The following is a 22,752-nucleotide window of genomic DNA, read 5'->3' on the forward strand; positions in this document are numbered from 1 at the left end:
TTAGCTGAACATTTGCATACTTGCTCTTGAGTTCTTGAAGTCAATGTGTTTTTGTGCTACACTTAAGGACCTGTGTTTCTTGAAGTCAATGTGTCTCTCTCTCCTCTCTCTCCGTCTCTGCTTGTCTGTGTTGCCAACGGGATGAAGGGAACGACCGTGGCGGACGAGAGGTACAAGATGATCAGACCAGACAGATCGGAGTCGTTGTGAATGTCCAGGTTCACGCGGAAAGGGTTGAGGACCGATTTGGTCTTCTTCTAGATTTGTTCGAGGTGGATGCCGAGCTTGTTGAGGAGAGGCTCCTCTCCATCGAAGTTTGCGGAGGCTCGTGGGACTGCCCTAGATGGTGGAGGTCGTATCGATGGTGGAAGTGGTGGTGGAGTGGGTTCTTGAAATATTCACAAATAGTTTCTTGTGTTAGATTTGGTGGGACCATTGCCAACTGTTCTAAAAAGTTTAAGATGAATGCATGATTTAATATTTAATTACTCTAACATCTTGCTTGACTTCATCAACGACTAGATCATTTCTCACCATTGGCAATTGGGAATATTTTTGCCATTAATTGTCCTTCGCAATGTAATTTTACACTAGCCCATGTATGTTGCAATTCAATATCTAAGTAACGAATTTCCATGGTTAGCAATGCTAGGCATACACATACACTTGGATCAGGAGGTTTAGCTTAGCTTATGAATTCGTTAATGTTTTTGATTCGGCCTAGGTCTTGCTAAAAAAACCAGAAAAGTCCTCACTTTTTGGAGTTAATCAAAATGATTAGACAAATAAATGAGGATTCACATGAACAAATATAACCATTATTCCTGTTCAAGATTCCATCACTTCCAAACAAGGCTAGCATGACAGAGTCTCAATTAATCCTCGGGGGATCCTCCCTGCACTGGTATATTTTTAAGCAGCCTCTGTCGCGAGGAGGGTTCGACGGTGGTGGCAACACCGAGCTTCCGGTTGGCGGAGGTGGAGCATTTCCAGCAGCCAGGTCGCGGCGTGGGTTCGCGAGAGGAGGGGAATCGTAAGCTTTTGAACGTGCATGGGCACTTTTGCCGTCATCACTCATCGCCGTTGTCGATATTATTCTCGCTTGAGTGCCCCAGATCGCGAGGCAAACGGCAACCGCGAAGACGATGATGAAGCTTCCATTGCCTTTTGCCATTGTTGAGTTCGGAAGAGGGAACTGATGTATCTTTGGTGGGTACTGACATACGTATATAGACGTACTAGCATTCCTCCACGCACAGAATCGCGCGAATTTGGAAACTAAATTAACAAAATCTAAAACGATCTTATTTGATTTCTAAATCTTAAAAAATATTCGAATCATGTGAAATTTCAATATATCAAGAACGGTTGAGAATGGATAAACGGGAAGGGAGATGGAAGTAATGGAAAGCGGATTTGTCATTAGGAATATAGAATAGTATATGTATATATTTATCGACTACATCGTATCATTTGTATAATATCTTTGCACACGTAATCATATAAGTAGATTAACTGGACAAATTCGGGGTCATCAAGTTACCTTAATTAAAGATATAGATCGTGCGAGTTATTGTAGGAGAGAAAGGATGGAGATTTTTTCCAATATTCATACTGAATATCTCCTATCATAATCCTTTGAGAAATGCAAGGAACTAGCCAAATTCATCTTAAGAGCATTTCCTCATTGTGATTCAATGTTATGTGAACCGCCATTTTAATGCGTAGTATATATTGTACAATGAGATTAGCTTTTGGTTTGGGGAAATGATAAAAAAAAATCATAAATCTATTGCATTTGTGCCAATTTATAAGGGTGAATATGATTTTAGGATAGAACCTGAGAACCGGATTGGTGGGAACCGACAAAGGTTCCATAGTATGTACGGTAGGATCCAGGTTAAAAAAATTGAGGAATCTCTTTCGACGGGTAGGTTCTAGGTTTTAAGTAAGTGTAACCTGAAACCTAAAACCTGTAACAAGTTTTTGTGTTTTTCTTGGTCTATGTCTTTGTTTGATCCTGGTATTCCATGCCGTTCGATGATGAGTGTATAATTTAGAACTGCTAGTCTAAGCTTTCATTTTATGATAGGGGCTTTTACTTTATTATTGTTTCATATTTTTCGCATGTCTAAATATAAGTTGTGGTCGGTAGATTGTAAAAGCAAGTGGTGGTCATAAAAGGTGATATTTAACTATAATCGTTCAATTAATTATACATGTGAAATTTGGGTAGACTCTGAAATCGACCTTGAAACATCCGACAAGATAGGTTCCAAGGTATGCATGGTATATTCTATGTTCCAAATAATGAGGAACCTGTTCCCACGGGTAAGCCATAGGTTCCAAGTTGAACTTGTGTGGAACCTGAAACCGCTCACTCTTATCAATTCAGTTCTCGACCTTTTGCATTTACACAAATTGAGTCTATCCGGCTAATTTTGGCAGGAAATCATTGACGTGGATGTAGTCCATTCGACGTGAATGCCAGTCATCTTACGTGGCGCGGCCTGACGTTAACATTTTTTTATAATATTTTGAATTGCTTATAATTGTTTATGATTTTTTTCTTTTTTCTTTTCCTATCTTCACTTTTTTTAGGGGGTTGACTGCCAGCTCTCGTTGGCACTAGGCGAGGGCTATGGCGCCCTCATTTGGCCTAGATCTGGTGAGGGCATTGCAACCCTCGTCTGATGCCCTTGTTGGCCACAGCGAGGGCCTATAAGCTCAGGCCCCCCAAAAAAAAGTGAAGAAAGGAAAAAGAAAAAAAATCATAAAAAAATTCAAAATACTATTAAATATTATTAAAAAATGTCTACGTCAGCATTGGTTGACGCCCATGTTGACCGAATAGACTCAAATGATATAAATGCAAAAAGTTTATAACTAAATTGGTTTAATTAAAAGATTTATGATTAGACCGGCATCAATGTAATAGATTTGAGATTTTTTTGGTACTTTTCTTCTTTTGGTTCTGTGGAAGGGTTGATGCTCAAATGATCTTGACAGGGAGTTTGTTTCCAACTAATTTACGTGACTTTTTATAGTACTCCTGCAAGATGTTCTTTAATTTCTTCTTAGTTACATATGTCTCGCGATTAAGCACGTACTTCACCATACAACAGAATATACCATACATGGATATAAGCATCGCTATGTATCTATCTACTATTTTTTTTCTTTTTGAAATCATATAAGTCTGTCGGAGAAAATCGATATGCGAGTGAGCCAAAAGAGATGTTTAAATTATAAAAATCGCCCTCACTCTTAGCTTCACGTTTCGACTTCCATATGAGTTTAAACCCGATTTTCGAATCTGTCATTTTCCTTCCAAATTTGTCCCTTTCACCGTTCCAAACCCACCCACCCCAAAATACACTTAACCATATCCCTAATCCAACCCAAGCTCAGTCCCTCCTTCCCGGTGCCGCCACGACCGAGGCCGTCGCCACCAGCAATGTCTTAATTTGTGACTTTTATGTTCTTTGTAGCTCCCCTCTTTTCCTTATTTCTTCTCCTTTTCACTTATTGCTAATTTAGGAAAGTGTACGACCCCTCGATACGTATATTGCGACGAAGGAGTGGTTTATACATCACACAATTATGAATCCGTCCGGTACACCACACGAGACATCAGACACGAGCAAACCCTTTAATTCTTTCTGTGCTGCGAGGGACGACATGCCTCTTTTGATTTGAACTTTATTACTTCACCTTCATTCTCACAATAATAATTCGTTTCAGCACATATTGGGATTGTATGTATCGATCTGTGTATATAGATAAGTAGCATCGTCACTTATGAAGAAGAAGAAGGCTCTAGCAAGACTAGCATATATGTCAAGTAGCAGCGAGCTCAATTTAAGAGTTCAAAGTTATTCAACTCTTCAGAAGACCACACTCTCTTCTTCCCCAACAGCCAACAAGATGAACACAGTCCCTATCTATTACACACTCGCTTAAATGGCCATATGGTCGAATGAAATCTCTATATCAGCAATTCGAACGCAAGCTCTGACATTATCCCAAGTTTAACTCATTCAAGAGCTGGAAGATTAAGTTGTTGAAATAGTTCTGGTGAGAAAATGGGTTCCAAGCTTCTCATCTTGATGGGTCTTGTAGTGGCTGTTGTTCTCACTCGTCTCGTCGGAGGTGGTAGCCAGGGGCTGGGCTGAGACTGCTTCGACTGATGATAAAGAGATGGTGAGTTCAGTATTTCTTCTTTAAATCCACTGTATATATTGTATGATGAATATATCTTTATACATTGGGTAATGTTCAGTTCACTGAAAACTCTCCGTTGATGGAAAACGTTTGTAGGAAGTTCAATTTCATAGGAAGCGAATCATTTTCCGGGTAAGCTTGGTGTTTTCAGTCCATGGAAAACACTTTCTGTCGATTGAATAGTTTTCCATCATCCAAAACTGATCCATAGTCGCTACTACTTAGTCAATATTCATCCATTTCATTGCTTGTTGGCACATTGTTCTTTATCTCACAGCTAAGGACCCCAATGAGACGAGCACCTTCAATGATGCAAAATATTCGGGCAGCGGATACGGTGGATACCCCGGCGGTGGATACGGAGGATACTCGGGCGGGGGAAGCTATCTAGGCCGAGGCGGTCATGGCGGTTATCCAGGACGTGGTGGCTATGGAGGAGGAGGGTACTGCCTCTTCGGTTGCTGTGGCTGGGGATACCACGGACGATGCTGGTGCTGTTCCTATGCTGGTGAAGCAGTTGACAAGATGTCCGAAGCCAAGCCTCAGAACTAATTACAAGCTTGCAATTGCATTGATTATGGAATTAGCAATAAAAGAAAATCCACGCGAGCTATTTCGTGCTAGCCAAGCGTTTTAAATTTGAAAATTATTGAATAACATGTGATGATAATCTTTATGGTTTTTCTTTTTCTTTTCTTTTTTTTCGATTTTGTCTATAAGTGAATTAATTTTTTAACCCGAGAAAAAGGGGGAAAAAAAGCAGACCAATTAGGAATTAAGGAGAAGCAAAAGGGTTGGATGTCGGGGAGGAGGACAAGACAAATTAGGACAAAGCAATTAAGCGACAAACCCCAAGACATAATTAAGGAGGTTTGGTGGTGCTAATGACGTCTTAAGCATTACCCTCGAAGGAGTTGTCCGTGTTGCCTCCTTGCGTTCCGGTCCAGCTGTGGAATCACCTAACCCTCTCTAAAAAGGGCCACTGTTTGACTATGGTCCAATTCTCAAGTCAACGCTTCTTATGCAAGCATGATCGCCCCATGACGGACAAAAATCAGAAAAAGCCCAACACTCGTTTCGGTGATTGATTGGAAATTGCCCCCCACCTAATTAATCTGACAACTTTTTGAGTCTCACGTTTCATTAGGTTCAATCTGATTTTGTTTAGGAGATTGAGTTTTAACTATCCGCATAAGTTGAGAAAAGATCAGGTGCATAACATAATATAAGCCGGTCTCTATCATGGATATTCCGGCAAGTTCGTACGTTTGGTGTGGAGAGACGTTATACCTTTGCCAAAATCTTGTTTAATTTTCGTTCACTCTCTATCTTTAAGAAAATGTCATCATAAACAAGAATACTTTCTTTCTTATTCCTTTTTAATCTGTCAATTCCATCATAGTACTAGTGTATTGAGAAAGTAATTTTCACATATTAGGTTATGTTTTACGTGGAAACATAAGAAGGGTTTTCACGGTCTCTCCTTATTTTCTAAACACAATTTTCTTTCGATAAAAATGTTTATTGTGCTTAGCAGCCATTGATTCAAACTCGAATATTCAATTTTTCCAACATTACAGCATCATTATCACTAGAGAGTCTATTTATTAATAGACGATAGATTATTACTATGAAGAGACTCTTATTCTTGCAATTTCAACGTTAATCAATTGCTATTTTATTTCCAATAAGCATGACCCGAAAGGCACAGATGAATTTGTAATTTATGTCTGATTATGATATAATTCGTTCCCTCTTATCGAGGCATCTAGAATTGTTGGGAAAAGGTTAAATTAGTGGGAAGAAAAAAGGGGGTCATTAGGGACACTAAAGGGCCCAAAAATCATGGACTCTTAGACACAGAACAACCCCAACGTGTGAAACAAGCAGGGCCATTTCTCTTCTTGGCCCACACTTAGACAAAAACATAATTAAATAATCTCCCCTTTGATTTTAGACCAAGAAAACAAAAATTAAATTACTTAAGACACCCTCTTGAAAACAACATTAACGGGAAACCCTCATCATCTTCTTGGGAACAATCTCTCTCTCTCTCTCTCTCTCTCTCTCTCTCTCTCTCTATATATACATATTTTGTCTTTCGCTGCGATTCTCACTCTCTCTTGTGGCTATCTTTTTGCGTGTTTGGGCTCGAACAAGAAGAAGAAGAAGCAGCAGCAGCAGCGCCGAAGCTATGAAGAAGAGAAAGAAGATGTATTGCCTCATCATCAACGCATGCTCACTTTGTACAGTATCATCATCATATGGAGTTTGATTCAGCTTGTTGTTGCTGCTGGTTGAAACAAGTTCAACGTGAGATCAATTATTTGCAGGGAAGGGACTTTGATTTTTCCGTGGAGAATCCAATGTATTCACAACGGCGTACATGGAAAGGCCAGGCATTTTTCTTTTCTTGTTCTCTCTTTTCTCTCTGCCAAATTCTCTTGAGCAATCTTGTTTCCTTTTTATTTGTGTTCTTCTTTTTTGCCTTTTTTGTTCCTTCCTTTATTTGTTTCTGCTTGACTATTGAACTGAGGCGATTGGGATGGTGTAAACATTTGTATACACTAAAGCTACAGTTGAATAAGCTTTTAGTCAGATCTTCTAGTCACTTTGCTGGCAAACTGGCAATGAAATAACGTCTCAATGCTCTCTCTCTCTCTCTCTCTCTCTCTCTCTCTCTCCTTATGATGATGGAAAGGGGAAACCTAATTTTGTTTTGTCATTTATAAGCACAGCATGTTCATTTTTTTTAAAATTTTTTTACTACTAATCATGTAAATGAGTTAGTAACAAGAGTCTTCCTAACGAGTGTCGGAGAGCAGCCGATTAATTACTTTTCTTGTAACCTGGGTGGTGCTTATATTTTCGAAAGAAAATGTAGCAAAATTAATTAGTCGGCATGCTTCATTCTCGTACCAAAAAAGAGAAATATAGATAATTCCGAGAGATTTGTGCATTTATAGGTTTCTATACCATATTAAACAAAGTGCGAAAATCATGCCAACATATCAATAGCTGTCTTCAATTTTCATTTTAGTTACTTATCTTTTGGGATTGTTCTAAACTTCTAAGTTAGCCAGGTCTTATATAGTATATACATGTCCTACACTGTTGGTAGGTATAGAAGCAGATAGGCTGGTGAGAAAAACATATACGGAGCACTACACAAGCAGGGGCCACTTTCATGTTCTAACATATTTGTTGTAATTAACCACCATCATAATCAATTAACAAAACCATCTCCACCTATATGGAAATGAAATAACTTATATATAAATTTGGACAACACGAATAATAATGCAACGCCTCTGTTTTTCTGCTCTTTTATGTTTTGTTCTTGTCCTAGTTGGTAAGTGGCATGACACGTGAATGCATGAGAACAGTGGGGAATCATAGGATCAAAGCCAATAATCAAAAGAAGCCATTGATGAAATGGGTAAGCAACTTGTATTTTTGCAATATAAATATGTCACTGTTCGTACCACAAGCCACATTTTATCAGTATTTTAGAAAGGAGGAAAAGGAAAAACGAGAGCCTTGTCATCTCGTGGTGGAGAGAAGGGGCGAGATGCATCCAACCCCAAACCAGAATTAACTCGAAATTTAGTCAGGTGCTGCTTTTGTGAAAACCCCACTTTTATTATTATTATTATTTCTTCTTTTGCATGGACCCATGCACTATATGGCTCCAAAGTAAGCAATAGCTGTATCAAGATGAATAGTGTTTAGTGCCAACTAAAAGTCTGTAAATGTTCAAAAAAAAAAAGATTAGGAAAACCTCACAGAAAGCAGAAAAGAGAACAAACTAGACCTAACCCTGGCCACGTCGTGCTTTCAAAGTCAAAATGCTTGACTTCATGAAGCAAGGGCAACACAATTCTTGAGTTCATGGCAATGTTTAACCTTAATTTCTTCGCCCTTTTACGAGGTTTAGGGGGTGACTTTCCATCAACTAATAACTATAAACTATATTGCGTGATTGAATTTGTGGCTATTATTAATTTATGGAATTAAGATAGAATAGAGTGAATGGAGAGAGACAGAGAGAGAAAGAAAGAGATAAGGATGGTGGGGTTTTGGGGAAATGTTGTTCTTTGTAGACCGTGTCAGGGAGTGAAAGCGATTTGGTTTCAAAATTATACGGCTGGCATTGCGCTCGAGAGTAAGTTGTGCTTTGACTTTCGTTTTTTCCAATTTCCTTGTCTTTTAACCATCAGTGTAGAATGGTGATATTTTGTTCCCTCCTCCTCCGCTGATCAAGGTTTTTATACATAGATATTAAAATTTTTAAATTTCAGCATCTCCGCTTCAAATTCCTATTCTTAATTATTATATAAAGTAAAGAGTACATCATACTTTAAGAGATCTCGATCGTTTTTGTTTTATTTTCCTAAATATTATTACTTATATATATTTACTTATGTTGTGTACATACACAAATGCGAATACATGGTGATATATTATTGCTCACATGTTTCAATATTAAAATTTAGATATTTAAAAGTAAATGATGGGAAATGAAGCTTAGATAGAGTCATTAGGCGCAGGAATTTATAAAGCTCATGGTCACTTGTTAGCCAGGTGGATATTTCCCACCTGGAACTAGAAATCGCTCATTAAAGACCGGTTTTTAAAAAATGGGAACCGGAGATTACTCGTTGGTTCCATGAATTCACTTGAGAATCGGATTGCCGGTCTGGTTCGAGTCTTGAGTGAGTTTATAGAATTAGTTCCATCAAGCTTCACATGATGCCCAGTCACGACATTCCTGTCTGACCGAGTCACCTGCAGTAAACCCAACGACTTCTAGTGGTCCACTGTGACAGTTCTTGTAGCGGTAGACCTCCATCAGCATTATTAGATTTGTTGGTATCATTAACTAACACTTTGCAGGTTTCCAGCGTTATTGTGATTATGGTGGCATTAGATCAGTTCTTCTCGACGTTCCTATCTCGACGATGCAAATCTGACACGTTCGTTGCCTTCCCCCTTTGAAAATGAATTGGAACCGGGAGTGAGGATGAGAAGATCGCGCAAGCTGTACCATTACATCTTGCTTTTTGTCCAACAAAATCCCCCATCCATTGCCACATCAATTGCGATTTTGTCCTTGCAAGTTGGAAAGAAAAATTCATTCTTTCCTTTTTTGGTGTTGACCAATTAACGCTTGCCACCAATCTTTCCCGTCAAAGTTGTTCACAAATCCATTCATTGAAATTCTCTCCATTGAAATATCTCATTAGCCTATTCACGATTCTTTTCTCAAAATTCTCTCCATTCAAATATCTTTTGATCATATTTGTTGCGCTTTTTCCAACTTTTGTAGATAATTGAATGCAATCAAATCTCCAGCCATCCATTGCTTGTCCAAGTTCGTCCATCGCTCAAATTCTATTAATCCTCGGTCAATCATTATCTTATGCCTATCTCAATTCAAAGATTTGACATTATCACCACCGAATTTGATGCAAAATAGTATGGCCTTAGTGAAATATTACCGGTTCGGTTCGGGTGGGTGGGTGGGCGGGTGGGCAAGTGGTTCCACACTTGAAACCGAGAACCGGTTCAGTGAAACCACCGGTTCTAGACTGGTCCGTTATGATTTCAGGCATTTCTGGCGGTTTTTAGTTCTTTTGCACACCCATCACTTATTCTAAATTATGGTTCTAAAAAATAATTTCGTGAAGAAACTGCCACCGTATAATTGAATGAGTGATACATATACCTCAATATTTTTCCACTTAAATGCATCAATGAATTTGTATCTCTGCTCCGCAAGAGAAACTAAGAGAGCCCGTGCCTTGCATGAACCTAGAACTAGTATCGGTATATAAAACTTGCAACAATCGAGCGATATGCGAACATTTGCCTTACGAAATATACAGCAATTCAATCACACTGCGTTATCCAATTTTTTCAAGACTCAAAAACGAACTATGCACAATTCTTTTCCCCTTTTTCGACAAATTACATGCCATACCAACAAACATCTTTCATCTTATTCTATTTAAAAATGTCACGCAAGCAAAAATTCAACCTCTAGGTTTATTAAAAATCTATCTCCGAAGCACGATTACTGATGAACACGTGTCCACGTTCTTGAGGCCGGCTTCAAGAGAGTAAATAAGCACGATTATTTTCTTTATCAGACACCAAATACATCAGTACACAAAAGTGCATCAATTTTTTTCGTTTCAAGGCAAAAGTCACGAAAAATCTTAAATTATGATCATTGTGATATATTTATTATAATTTTTTTTTGTGACACCAAAAAATTCTAAACTTGTATTTGTATGACACATTTACCCTTTATCAAAATTTTATCAATAGGTACCGTTAAAAATCTGCCTACATAGACACCACAAAGCAAACGATATTAATATGGCGTCCACGTGGCTTAAGTGAAATAAAAATGGCATCATCTAATGGAACCTCGACAGATAGTAGATGTGTTATATAGGTACACATTTGGAGCTTTTTTGTATCAAAAGAAAAAAAAATTAGAGTAAATGCATCATGGTGGGTATAATTTGAATTTTTTTAAAAACTTTTTCCCTTCTGTTTTTTTTTGACAATCTCATAAACATGTAGACAGAATTAATGTGGAAATTGAAGGGTAAGCTACAAACAATGCGCGCATCAGCATACATGTCAAATCATAGTCTTTTCCTATTACTAACACATCATTCCAAGAGCAAGCACCAAAATCACTTGGAAGAATAGATAGATGTGTTAGTAGTGTGCAAAGGAACCGGAAGCCACTCGGATTGCTTGGAACCGGATCGAATTGGTTCAGAATTGGCAGTTCTCATGAGAACTGATCCGATTCCCGATTTAAAATCCAGTGAGTATCGGTCAAGTTCCCAATTTTAGGTGGGCAACCGCCCTCCCGGACCGGATCGGCATATATATAATTTAGTTCACTGGCATATAACGTGTTTGATAAAATGCTTTCGAGAATACTAATTTACTGTTTCGAAAAAATTACTTGCGCTGTATCATTCTTTATGAGGATTTTATGCTCATTTAATTTATTAGCTTGACTCCTAAGGCTTGCAGCAGATCGTGCATAAGCTTGAAAAGTTGTAGTGGGTAAGAAAAGATCAATTATTACATGCTTCTTTCTCTTATCACACATACAACACAAACATGGGACAAGGGAAATGTGAAGAATAGCTCACATGGGTTGGAAGTACTAAAACAAGCAAAGCAAGCAAAAAATTTGCCCTTTTCTGCATCTCTGATCCTTTCTCTCCCTCTCACTCTGTACGTGTCTTTCATTCTTGCTATGCATAACAAGCAAAGCAAGCAAAAAATTTCCCCTTTTCTGCATCTCTGATCCTTTCTCTCCCTCTCACTCTGTACGTGTCTTTCATTCTTGCTATGCATCTTGACCATAGTGAAAATCATGCGGTGAACACAACCCCCCAAGATGCTTTCTTCCGGGAGCCATGGGACATACACCGCCTCATTTTATGATTTGTCTAGAGAAGCTTGATGAGACCGATTTTATGAACCCATCCGAAAATCACTATGGACCCATTCGGGAACTAGATTGGACCCGAGTGGGTCATGAAACAAACGATTGATTTCCGGTGCTGACTTTTTAGAATCGATTCTTAGCGGGCGGTTCTCGTGTACTCACCCCTAAATTGGGCAAAGAAGAGGCCCAAATCTTTTGAGGACACAGAGAAGAACAGCAAACGACACATCGTTGCATCAAGTGGCTATTTAAACGCACGAACTTCACATTCCTCTTATAACCCTACCTATATAACCCCAAAAGACCAAATTCTCCCTTCATCTCCTTCCTCCGCCTCCTCTCCTCCCTCCTCGTACCCGGAAACCGCCATTGACGTCCGCCCAAGAAAACATGAACGCCGCCTCTCTCACTCCACCATGCTCGCGGCGGTGGATTCTCCCCGCGACTCCATAATCCAAGCAACCCCATTTCCTCCATCGTCCCGAATTGCTAGGGTCGCTAGCACAAGGGGAAAAGTATGCCTTCAAAGCGCCCTTCTTGGACGCTCGACCCCGACATGGACGGCATCGACCTCGACCCCTCCGACTTCGGTTGCTCCGTCGCCCTCAAGAGGGTCCCCAACGGCGACATCTTCTCGGCCTCCCGCGCCGGCGACGTCGACCGCCTCAGGTACCTCCTCGAGACCGGCGTCAACGTCAACGCCCGCGACCGGTGGGACTCCGTGGCCCTTTACTACGCGTCCCTGGCGGGCCACCTGGACGCCGCGAGGATGCTGCTCGAGAGTGGCGCGATCTGCTCCGAGCACACGTTCGACGGCGACCGGTGCCACTACGCGGCGCTCAACTTGAAGGTGAGGAAGCTGCTGAAGGCATTCGAGGCGAGGCCGCCGCCGCTCGGGCCGCTGCAGGGGGATTTGAGGGAGACGTTCTTGAATTGCGAGGCGAATCGAGCGTTCTTGGAGCAATCGGAGAATCATTTCCCGGGAACAGGTGCTTTTCAAAGTGTTTTTAGTGTGATTGATGTGTTTTTGGTGTCCGTAAGTTGAGATATTCGCTTGATCATCGAACTCGAGTCAAATGATCGAACTTGAGTCAATTCTTATCAAGTATGAATCGAGTTTGAGTGGATTCATTACCTATTTAAAGTCTGGTTCGAGCTTTATGATGCTTGACTTGGCAATTGAAGGTTTTTTGAGTAATCTCGGGTTCTGGTCCAAGTTGCAGGTACGGTCAAGTACTTTTATTTCATTTAGAATTACAGTAGGAAATTTGAAGTTGGTCTGTTATTGGGATATTGCATTTGATGAATTGGTCATCTGTGATATCGTTCTGTTGAAAGTATCCTTCATAGGTAGAGTTGCCTGACTTTACTGGTAAAGGTATTTTAACCAGGAATGTGTTGTGTTCATCAGATGACGGTTTGCCTAAATGCTATGTGGGACAATGAGTGGCTGATAGTTCAGGAGAATTTTGCGTTCTGTGGGATGGGTATTAGGAAGTTTGCTGCAGTTCATGATAAATGTAGAACTCGGGCATTTTGATTGTGGATTGTTGACCATTCGGTTGTTGCCCTTGTGGAGAGCTGAAGGGCCCTTGGCGCAGGCAGTATTGAGATAGTCACTTTTTGGAATCCATTAATTTTGAGCTGAAGGGTCCTTTGCGTGGGCAGTATTGAGACATAGTCACTTTCTTGGAAGCCATTAGTTTTGTTGACTACTCAATGTTACTCGATTGTGCATATGCATTGGTTGAGTACTGAAACTGGGATGTAGTAGTTGGGATAATAAAATGAATTAGCCAATATAGGATGGAAAACGGTTTGACTATTACTTCTTGCAACTTCAAGAAAGTGTTGCACATGAACTTTATTTCCAACTCTATGGAGGACATAGTGCTTGGGGCATATTTTTCCATCTTGATTGGGTAAAATTCTTAACTTTCTCTATCATTTTGTTTTAACAACTAAACTTTTCGTTGCTGTATCCATTTGTGCTGCACAGAGAAAGTGCCATTTAATGTATTTGTACTTTATAGATTCGTAGTGCAGAATCTATAGGCAATAGTGCTAGTTAACTATTTGTGCATGGTGGTTCTAGTTGCTCTGTACTTTAGCTGGTTAATTATCAATTTATCATGTTTCTTAGTACACTACAAGGAAGTAACCATCTAACACCTGATGTGGTTGTTGATTAGGTATTGGTTCTTCTGGGGCTTCGAATTATGACCATTTTCCTCCGGATGTAACATTTTTCATACATGGTAGACCTATTGAAGCACACAGAGTTATCTTAAGTGCTCGGTCACCATTCTTCAAGAAAAAGTTTGAATCAGATTGGAAAGATCGCAGAGAAGTCAGATTTTCCAGGGAAAGGTTGTCGTATCCTGCACTTTACAGCCTTATTCACTTTTTCTATTCAGACAGACTAGAGATCTCTGTAGAGGACATGGAAGATCTTGTTAGGATCTGCAAAGTCTGCAAATGTGAGTCATTGGAAACAACTCTTGAGAAGGAATTGATCCATCAAAAGTACGCGGAGTACAAATCATTGAGGGATGCAGATAACTCTCAAAAGCGATTCATCTTACAGGGTTTGTCCCTTCCTGAGGAGGATCGCCTTCCTGCTGCTATGAATCAGATTCTTCAGATTTGCCTTGCCAATTCTTCCTCGGAGCACAACATGCAGAATGGTGTTCATAATTTAGTTGCTTCTATTGGTGCATTGAAGATAAATGATTTTGTAGACGATCTTGCAGATGTTTGCGTTAGAGTTGATAAAAAGATTTTTCGTTGCCATCAGGTGGTTTTAGCATCGAGGTCAGAATATTTTAGAGCAAGATTATCCCATATGAGGGATTTACAGGATGAGAAAGATATGTTGCCTGCAGCCACACTTCCATGTATTGAAGAACATGACTTGAGCATGGAGATTTTTGAGAAAATGATTGAATATATGTAAGTGTCGGGCGACGTATTTCAGTGGAGCATCTCTGTTTGCATCCATTCAGTATTTGGATTGGTTTTTTGGTAGTGGTCTCAATAGTTCTTCCCCAAATAAGCTCTGTTTCTTTAGTACCAGTCCAGTTTGGTGCACTGTTAAGAGTTGGGACCCCTTTTTGTCTTTAAGAGTACTATGATGCGTAAATTCTTAACTTGAATGAGTTTATTCTCTCAGTGATTTTCAGCTTCAAGTTTCACCATAGTGAAACTTATACATGCTCGTTGATGGTTCAGGTACACAGATAGTTTAAAGGAAGTAGATCCAGATGAGGTATTTCATATACTAGTTGATTGAAGGTAGATGGTCCTATATCGTGGTGCTGGAACTCACTGAACTAATTTGCAGGCAGAGGAAATGTTTGATGCTGCTTCTAGATATCTATTTTTCCCTCTGAAGCGTGCTGTGGCTGATGTATTGTTGCCACACCTGGAAATGGCCTCGCCAGCTGAATTGTGCCAGTGGTTGATGCTATCAGACATGTAAGTTTAGCACAGATATGTCTCCAGATTCAATTATTTCCTTGATTGGTTGCTCTATAATTTCATATATGTCAAGGCACAGATACTGAAATGTACAAGTTTAAGGCATATTGACTCAATTAATTAACTAGTTAAATCCCTGAATATTGCTAATAAATCTTGAAGTTCATGATAGTTGGGCATTTTTTTCTATTTAAACAGTCAAATTGCTGAATCATTCAAATCCCTTTGTGGTTTTCATTGTCTATCTAGTGAAAGAGGATGTTTTGTCATGGTCAGTTTAAAATGAACGAGAAAAGCAATGTGCCTAATGCTGGAATAGGTGGCTGAAACTATGTAGTCAGGCCTGTTTGATATGTCCTATTAAGTGTTGAAAATTTATATGTTCAGCACTTTAATAAAATTAAACACGTTGAACAATTATAATTAGTCTTGATTTAAAGGATTCAATTAAGTAAAAAAAATCTCTTAATTTGCTAAGTAAAGTTGGGGTTACTTAATTACTTTGATAAAAATACGCATTTTAAAAGGAATTAAAATCTTGCTTATAACATTGCTAAAAGTCTAAAACCTACCAATGATATTCATCATTCCATATTTGGTAATGTGTTAAACATTATTCAGTACTCTATATTCAGCTATTATTAAATAATGTTCTATTTTTATCATCAGCACTAAAGATATTAGCACTTAAGATCCAATTTTTATATTTTCAGTACTTGGTTTTCAGTTTTATTAAACAGGCCCGAGTCTTGGATGAGAGTTCTCTTTTTCACATCTATGCTGGATGTGTAGGTATGGAGTTCTGAAGATGCGAGAGTATTGTCTAGATACAATCGCTTGTAACTTTGAGACATTTGCGGACACTCGTGAGTTCCGAGCAATGTTATTGACTTTGCCACCTCCCTCTGGGGATTCTTCGCATCGAACCACGGTTCCAAGTGCTCCTGGAGCTGTGGCAAATACTGATCAAGCCAATCTGCTAGATGACCTACGTGAGAAGTGGCTTGAAGCTGAAGCTGCTGAACTAGACAAGAGAGATGAGAGTGCATTGCTCTTTGATAAGCGCCTTGAAATGCTCATGCTTGTGGCCAAACAGGAAAAGTCTGAAACTTTAAGCGATGATGATGATCATGGTTGTGTTGCATAATGAAGATCCTCCTTTCTCCTCTTACATTAAACAAATAGAAAACTGAAATGTAGATTGTAATCATTTTTTCTATGATATAAATAAAAGACGTCGGATAGTGTGGAAATTTTGTAACTGGAGTGATATTTTAGTTGTTGTTTTTATTTGCATCTTTGACTCTTTTTAGATTACAATGTGAAAACTGCATTTTCCTTCTGAATTTCCTGAGCAAGAACTGCTTTGGACAAATTTTGATGACGCATTTGTCTGTGGTTATATCAATTAGGTATGTATTGGGCATGTAAGCGCTTCAACAGCTTTGTATGTCTACAAATGTGTATACGTGCAGAGATAATTGTTAAAACAATATAATGAGTAAGCATGCAGAGAATGAAGGAGGTATAGGCCTCTGAGAATCTCGAGTGGTTAGTATTTGAAGTTCCAGTTAGTTTTTGCGGACATCAACGTTCATTATTTATTGTGCAGATAAGCGCGTGTGCACAGGCACGTGGGCGCATCTAACTTCCTTGTAAACCGCTTTTACGTGTCCAATTACCTGTGTTGCTTGAAAATGCAAACTATTGAAAGCTGTTGGACACTGTTGCTTGAATATGCAAACTGTTGAAAGATGCAACAATGTTTTTCCCAATCATGTTAACTAAGCAACAGCAGTGTTCCATGAAGAGACTACCCGAGCACAGATGCATCTCCATACAGGTGGAAAGGAACTGTCAAACTGTCATCTTCAGATACACAGAGAGAGCAGGAACAAATTTCATTCAATTTCTAACTGATCCTGAAGCATCAAATATGGCTTCAGCATGATCAGAATAGTCATGTAAAGAAAATTGTCACGAGCAGGATACAAACAGGACCCCTTCACCTTCTGCATTTTACAAGTATAAATGAATTGAGCATTTCCTATTGTGTAAATTAAAACTCATCTGTAAATTGATTCTCTTTGAAAAAAACCAAGAAGAAGAAAATAATAGTCACAGCTATCATCATTCTGTATCACGTCCTCCACCTTCCACATGAGCAGAGGCCTTTTCATTTTCAGGTGAAGGGGATCCCTCAATGGTAACCCCATTTTCGCTATTAGGTGATGGTTCTGTATTTTCAACCTCTTGCAAAGATTCATCCTTTCCAAGTTGTGGGGAAGGTGTGACATCTGAAGCAGCATCATTGACAGACAAGTCGGAAATCTCTCACTGGCCAGAATTTTGTCATTTTCGCTGTTTACAGAACTCACTGGTGATGCATCTAGATCAGAGGATTCACCGGTCTCTGATTCACCTGCCTGTTGCTGCAGGCTCCAATACATGATGCTCGCTGTTAAAGTGAGGATCATCTTCTGGTTTACCTGTCCTCATGGCAAATTGAAAATAACATCAAGAAATGCTAACCGATAGTTTTTTCGAAATGGCAAGTCCAAAGCAGCTGTATATTAAATAATGCGGGGGAAACTTAGCAAGATCAGCAGACAATTTTCAATTTTCAGGCAAAGTGAGATCAGCCACTTTGTCTAAATGATGAAGCGAAAAACAAAGAAGCCCTTCTGTTTAATCAAAGCTTAACTAATAGCAAGTTGTAAACAGGCATTTTAAATGTTATCATCATGTACTGTGGAAATTCTGAGAGTTCTAAGCAGACCGTCAGAAAATAAACGAGGCATTTATAACCCAGTTGCCACCAGAGGCTTACAAACTAACCTAATGAAGAACTAAAAGAAAAGGGGAGACAGATGACTCACCTTCAGGGTAGTGTCATGTCATATGATCAACAAATCATTTTCGAGCACAAAAAAATAAAGAACCATATGACGGCAGTCGGAAGAGACCCATTTCAGAAGAAGCAGCAAAATTAATACTGAACCATAACTAGTACTGAAAATGAACAACTTTTTTCCTGGACAAGTAATGTGAACTGCATATCTAAAGTTATCAAAGTGGAAGTACCTCTATAATGTCCTCAGGTAACGAGAATTGGAACACCGGAGCTTTCTAGCAACACTGATTATATATGTGGCATTTAACTTCTCATCCTCATCTGCAGATAAAGCGTGAAATATCATTACCATGGTCCACGGGAAACACACTAGTGTGGTCGATGAAGTAGAATAATGTAACTCATGTAATCCATTCCGTTATTTTTATTCCAGAGAAAATAGCAATTTCAACATTCAAATTCACAAAATACAATATGTAAATGTAAATATATAATATCTAAATGAAGAATGAGAATGAACTACCAGTTTCCCCTTTCGTGACAAGACTCCAGCTGACCACCCTTGGCTCCACACAACTAAGAAGCTCAAGAAAGAAAATCCCAGTCGAAAGGTTCTTGTCCTAATAGGGACAAAAGAGAAAAGTAAATTTCAAACTTTGAATTATGATTATTTCGATTCTAATGCGAGCTGTTGTCTGGTTTTATTACCTTAAAGCTCTCCATTTGGGATGATCTACCTGCCTTCTTAACTTTTCTGTTTGCCCAATTCAAAATGTCGGCGTCGGTTATTTCCTTACCTTGCGCATGAAATCTAAGGTTCTTCAGAAGCTGGAGCATAGTTTTGAGCTAAAAGAACCAGGGAAAAGTTGGATAGAAGTTAATAATATGGTTCATGTGTCTGTTGCTAGAGACCGGACTCATTATGAAGCTGCTTTGTTCTTTTAAAATTTTGGACTATTTATTTCTTCAGATAAAAGAGACTAGTCATGTGCCAAACTGTTATGACTGATGCGGAAATTATAATGAAATTAAAACTAAGAAAAAAAAGACGGACATATTTATATGGAAAACTCTTGCGGGAAAAACCACGGAGAGAGAAAAAGCAAAATCCACTATAGAAATTTAAGGATTATAAAAGGTGGCTAAAAAACTAAAGACTCTTTTTGTCTCAACTTTTTAACCTAATAACTTGAGAAAAATAATAGTTATGTTGTCCTTAACCCCTAACGTTGGCCCAAACCCATAAAGAATTTAAGATATACTCAATAGGTTTGTTGGCTTGATGGGATCACATTCGCAAAAAAAAAAATTGAAGTCCTGGCTTACAAGTGAAGGGAAGTGCTATTGAAACTACTTAAAAGCGATTGATGCTACCGCGCTTAGTATATCCATTTTGTGCAGGTGACTAATGCAGTGAACCATGTGAACATGGGCACAGACGCTCTCAACACTGCCAAGAACTTGCAAAAGACGTCAAGAAAGTGCATGACTATAGCCATCATCTTGCTCCTAGTCATTGCAATCATCGTCATATTCTCAATCCTAAAGCCATGGATAAAGTAATCACATCAGTATATTTCAAGCTTTCAATACACTGCAAGGGCATAAAGTGACAGAAGATGACAAGTCTTTACAAGGCGCGGCGCGGCAACCTTTTTTTTCCCATTCTGTTCTTTCTATTTCTCAGGACTCTGTTTTGAAAGTGGAGATGAAGCTTGTGGAACTGCGCATTATGCTATTGTTCTGCTTTAATATTATTTTTCCACCACGTTTAGATGATTTCTTATTCTTTGTGAGCATATATGACTATGTATACTTAAGCTAAAATAAAAAGCGACTTATTCAAATACTTGAGCAAATTACAATGAACATAAACAGAGTTTGAAGCAGCACTAGTACCAAAAGTTCAGAAGAGAGCTGAAAAAGATTGCTGACATACAACATTATGGCCCCAAAAAACAATGCCCATAATGACTCAAATGACCTAATTGTAAATTATTTCCCACCCATTATTATTCTACTCCAGTTCCACGAAATAGGGAAACTGGGCAATGATCCCTCTAAACCCCCAATTGACAATGGCCACATATAGCTCTCCTACATCCTCGCCTTCGCAACCACGACTGCCCCTTCTCCAAGCCCCACTGCCCCCGGCCTCGTCCATGATTCTTTGAACTGCTCTTCAGTCAACCCTGCATGCCACAAAATTTCTTATCAGCATGAGAAATGACAGTCATGTGAACCAAACCAAATTAAATTGTTAAACGCGCTTTATTTTAGGATGCAGAGATAATGGAGTTAAAAGGTGTTCATCTTGCCTTCGCCCATAACAGCTGTGGAGGAGTCTTGAGGTACCTATCATAATAATTAGCACCAGACCACTTCTGATGAGCCAGTGTGTCCACTCCATTGTTCCTCTCCTCTCTCTGAATCCTCTCCCCATACACCAGGATTCCTCTCCTTGTGAAATCCTTGGCAAACATGTCGATCTCCAGCGCTGTCGGCATGGAAGCCAGCTAGTGTGAACTGCCAGCAAAATCCTAATTTGGCAATCCTTGGGATAAATTCTCTCATTTGCTTGTCTGTCATTCGTGAAGAGTCCCAGTTAAACGAGGGATAGAGACTGTACGCCAACATGATCTCCAGCTGCATTGACTTCACGCCCTCAGCGAATTTTGTGCACTCCACTAGGTTGGGGCTTGAAGTCTCCATCCAAATGAGATCGCAGTGTGGCACGAAAGCCCATCCTCGGATTATTGCCGCCATAACTGAGCCCTTGAACCTGTAGAATCCTTCCAGGGTCCTAGGCAAGTCCCAATTCCATAAGAGATTCTTGAGCACCAGTCGCTCTGCTATCTCACAGCCTTGCTAGAGGCACTTGTTGAAGCTAGAGTGGTTCATCCACTCGTTTAGCCTCCTCCTCTTCTCGTCCTCCCCGGCATTCATGTTCTTGATTGAGTTTGTGACGCATTCAGAAAATGTCTTGAGTTGTGCCATGGCTAGCCAATTATCCTTGAGGGCTTGAAGCACGTGGCCAGTTTTACTGGCTGCCATTGCTTCTGCCAAAAGTGAAGCCAAACTCTTCCCTCGGAGGCTCGGGTTGGTGGCACCCAATATGAATTGGTGATCTCTAGTGTCCACAATGGTCTGGATCAAATTCGCTGCAACTGCATCGGTTCTCGCGACCAGGACAATCTCTACTCCCATAACATCGAACTTCAACCTCGCAGCCACGTGCTAGTTGATGTGTTCGCTCACTGCAACGAGCACTTTACCAGCCATGTGACCACATTTCTTGGTCACTGAGGCTTGGTCTTCAAGGTGGACTCTAGCTGCACCGCGCTCAACAAAAAGCTTGCACAGCTTGACAGTCGCTGTCGTGCCACCAAATCCAGTGTTGCCATCGGCTATGATCGGCTTGAGATAGTCAACGTATGGGGTCCTGGGCCTCTCCTCTCAGCTCATGCTTATCCGCGCCTCTCTCTGCCTACGATCATGGTATTGTTGAGCAAAGAAAAAGTGTTCGACCTTGTTGGGAACGGTGTCATAGAGATAGTCAGCGAGGTCTGGCCTCGGTTCGCTGGTGGAGGTGTGGGTCGACGAGCACTGCCAACCAGAGACGTAGATCGTGTCCAAGTGCTTGGCCATCATCGTCACTTGCACGGGGTTGAGCGCGCTGAAAGTCCTAGAGGCCGTGTCGTTGGCTTGGTGGGTCTTTAGAGTTCTCCAGAGCTTCTTCGCCATCTTATTCGAACCATGGCTTTGTCTCAGGTTGCCCCGTAGTGCCACGACATCTCTAGTGGTGTAGGGTCGCCGGGTTAGTTTGAACCTGTCGGAGTTCCACCATGCTTGCACCTTGGCAACTTCGGCTTCAAACTTCCCTTCTTCCTCCATTGTCTATTCAAAGATGTTGACCATTTTCATAAGCTTTTAAGAATCTTGAGTGGTATAATATGTCGAGCAGTTCTTATTAAGACTCAATATGTAGTTTGTAAAGTTTCATTGTCATGATATTTATCACACTTCTAATTCAAGAAGAACAAGGGCATGACACGGTCATCCAATAAAAGTTTATCTGGTTACAATATCAAAGTTATCTACAATCCATCAAAAGGCTAAATACATAACCAGCAACAAGCTAACACTTAAGCTCCACAACTATATATAACTCGCACCAAAAAGTTCCTACTAACAAAAAAAAGGTCCTCCTCGCTACCGAAGCTCTCGTACCCTACTTACGGTTCGCTGAAGAAATTGAAAAACAAGTAAGATGAGAGGAATGAGCTACCACGGCTCAGTGATTAATACATTATTTATAAGTAAATTGAGCATTCACTATGCACATAGTTATATGATCAAACGAAAGCTCAATTAACCCAACTTCGGCATATAACAAACTTTAAGGTCAAAATACGTTATATACTACTTTAACATAACATTTTCACAATATGATTGCCCATTTCAAACAATAATATCAAATAAGAAATAAATGGTCCATTCTATTGGTTAATCTTGTCGAAAAACACACACCAACACGCCAACGGTCCATTTTATTAGCCAATCTCATGCTTAGAAATCTAACTATGATCACCGATAACGTCATGTGAAAATGCGACCAAGATTCCCCCCTTGACAAGGTCTCAAACTATTATAAGCCGGTGGCTCGGCCCACAAGGATATCCTAAACTAGTATGTGCATACCCACAAC

The 22,752-nt window shown here is 39.8% G+C and overlaps 2 protein-coding genes, 1 long non-coding RNA gene and 1 pseudogene across 7 annotated transcripts; 2 read left to right on the top strand and 2 right to left on the bottom strand.

Annotated features, from left to right (window-relative positions):
- Positions 1-4,085: 4,085 nt before the first annotated feature.
- On the top strand, positions 4,086-4,776 carry LOC115679888 (glycine-rich cell wall structural protein-like). The gene is made up of 2 exons (XM_030603615.1): positions 4,086-4,152; positions 4,502-4,776. Exons 1-2 carry the CDS (start codon positions 4,086-4,088, stop codon positions 4,774-4,776), a joined length of 342 nt encoding a protein of 113 aa, XP_030459475.1.
- Positions 4,777-12,010: 7,234 nt separating this feature from the next.
- Positions 12,011-16,486, top strand: LOC115679887 (BTB/POZ domain-containing protein At2g04740). 5 transcript variants are annotated; one of them, XM_056315521.1, is made up of 6 exons: positions 12,565-12,699; positions 13,122-13,230; positions 13,903-14,662; positions 14,942-14,978; positions 15,054-15,187; positions 15,983-16,486. In XM_056315521.1, exons 2-6 carry the CDS (start codon positions 13,122-13,124, stop codon positions 16,335-16,337), a joined length of 1,395 nt encoding a protein of 464 aa, XP_056171496.1. In that variant the 5' UTR covers positions 12,565-12,699; the 3' UTR covers positions 16,338-16,486. The 5 variants fall into 5 exon arrangements, with proteins under 5 accessions (XP_056171495.1, XP_056171498.1, XP_056171499.1 ...); XM_056315520.1 differs by lacking the exon at positions 13,122-13,230 and having other exon boundaries at positions 12,011-12,699; XM_056315523.1 differs by lacking the exon at positions 13,122-13,230 and having other exon boundaries at positions 12,011-12,699; positions 13,903-14,080.
- Positions 16,487-17,540: 1,054 nt separating this feature from the next.
- Positions 17,541-18,884, bottom strand: LOC130139128 (uncharacterized). The gene is made up of 4 exons (XR_008817352.1): positions 18,753-18,884; positions 18,568-18,664; positions 18,275-18,365; positions 17,541-17,679 (listed from the first exon to the last, which is right to left on the bottom strand). It is a non-coding gene; the product is annotated as an uncharacterized LOC130139128 (long non-coding RNA).
- A 1,130-nt stretch (positions 18,885-20,014) lies between these two features.
- Positions 20,015-21,938, bottom strand: LOC115662733 (isocitrate lyase-like; annotated as a pseudogene).
- Between the last annotated feature and the right edge of the window lie 814 nt (positions 21,939-22,752).

The sequence above is a fragment of the Syzygium oleosum genome, unplaced genomic scaffold, assembly GCF_021117445.2.
Source record: "Syzygium oleosum isolate NSW1041296 unplaced genomic scaffold, Sole_v2.1 Sole_v2.10, whole genome shotgun sequence".
NCBI lineage: Eukaryota > Viridiplantae > Streptophyta > Magnoliopsida > Myrtales > Myrtaceae > Syzygium > Syzygium oleosum.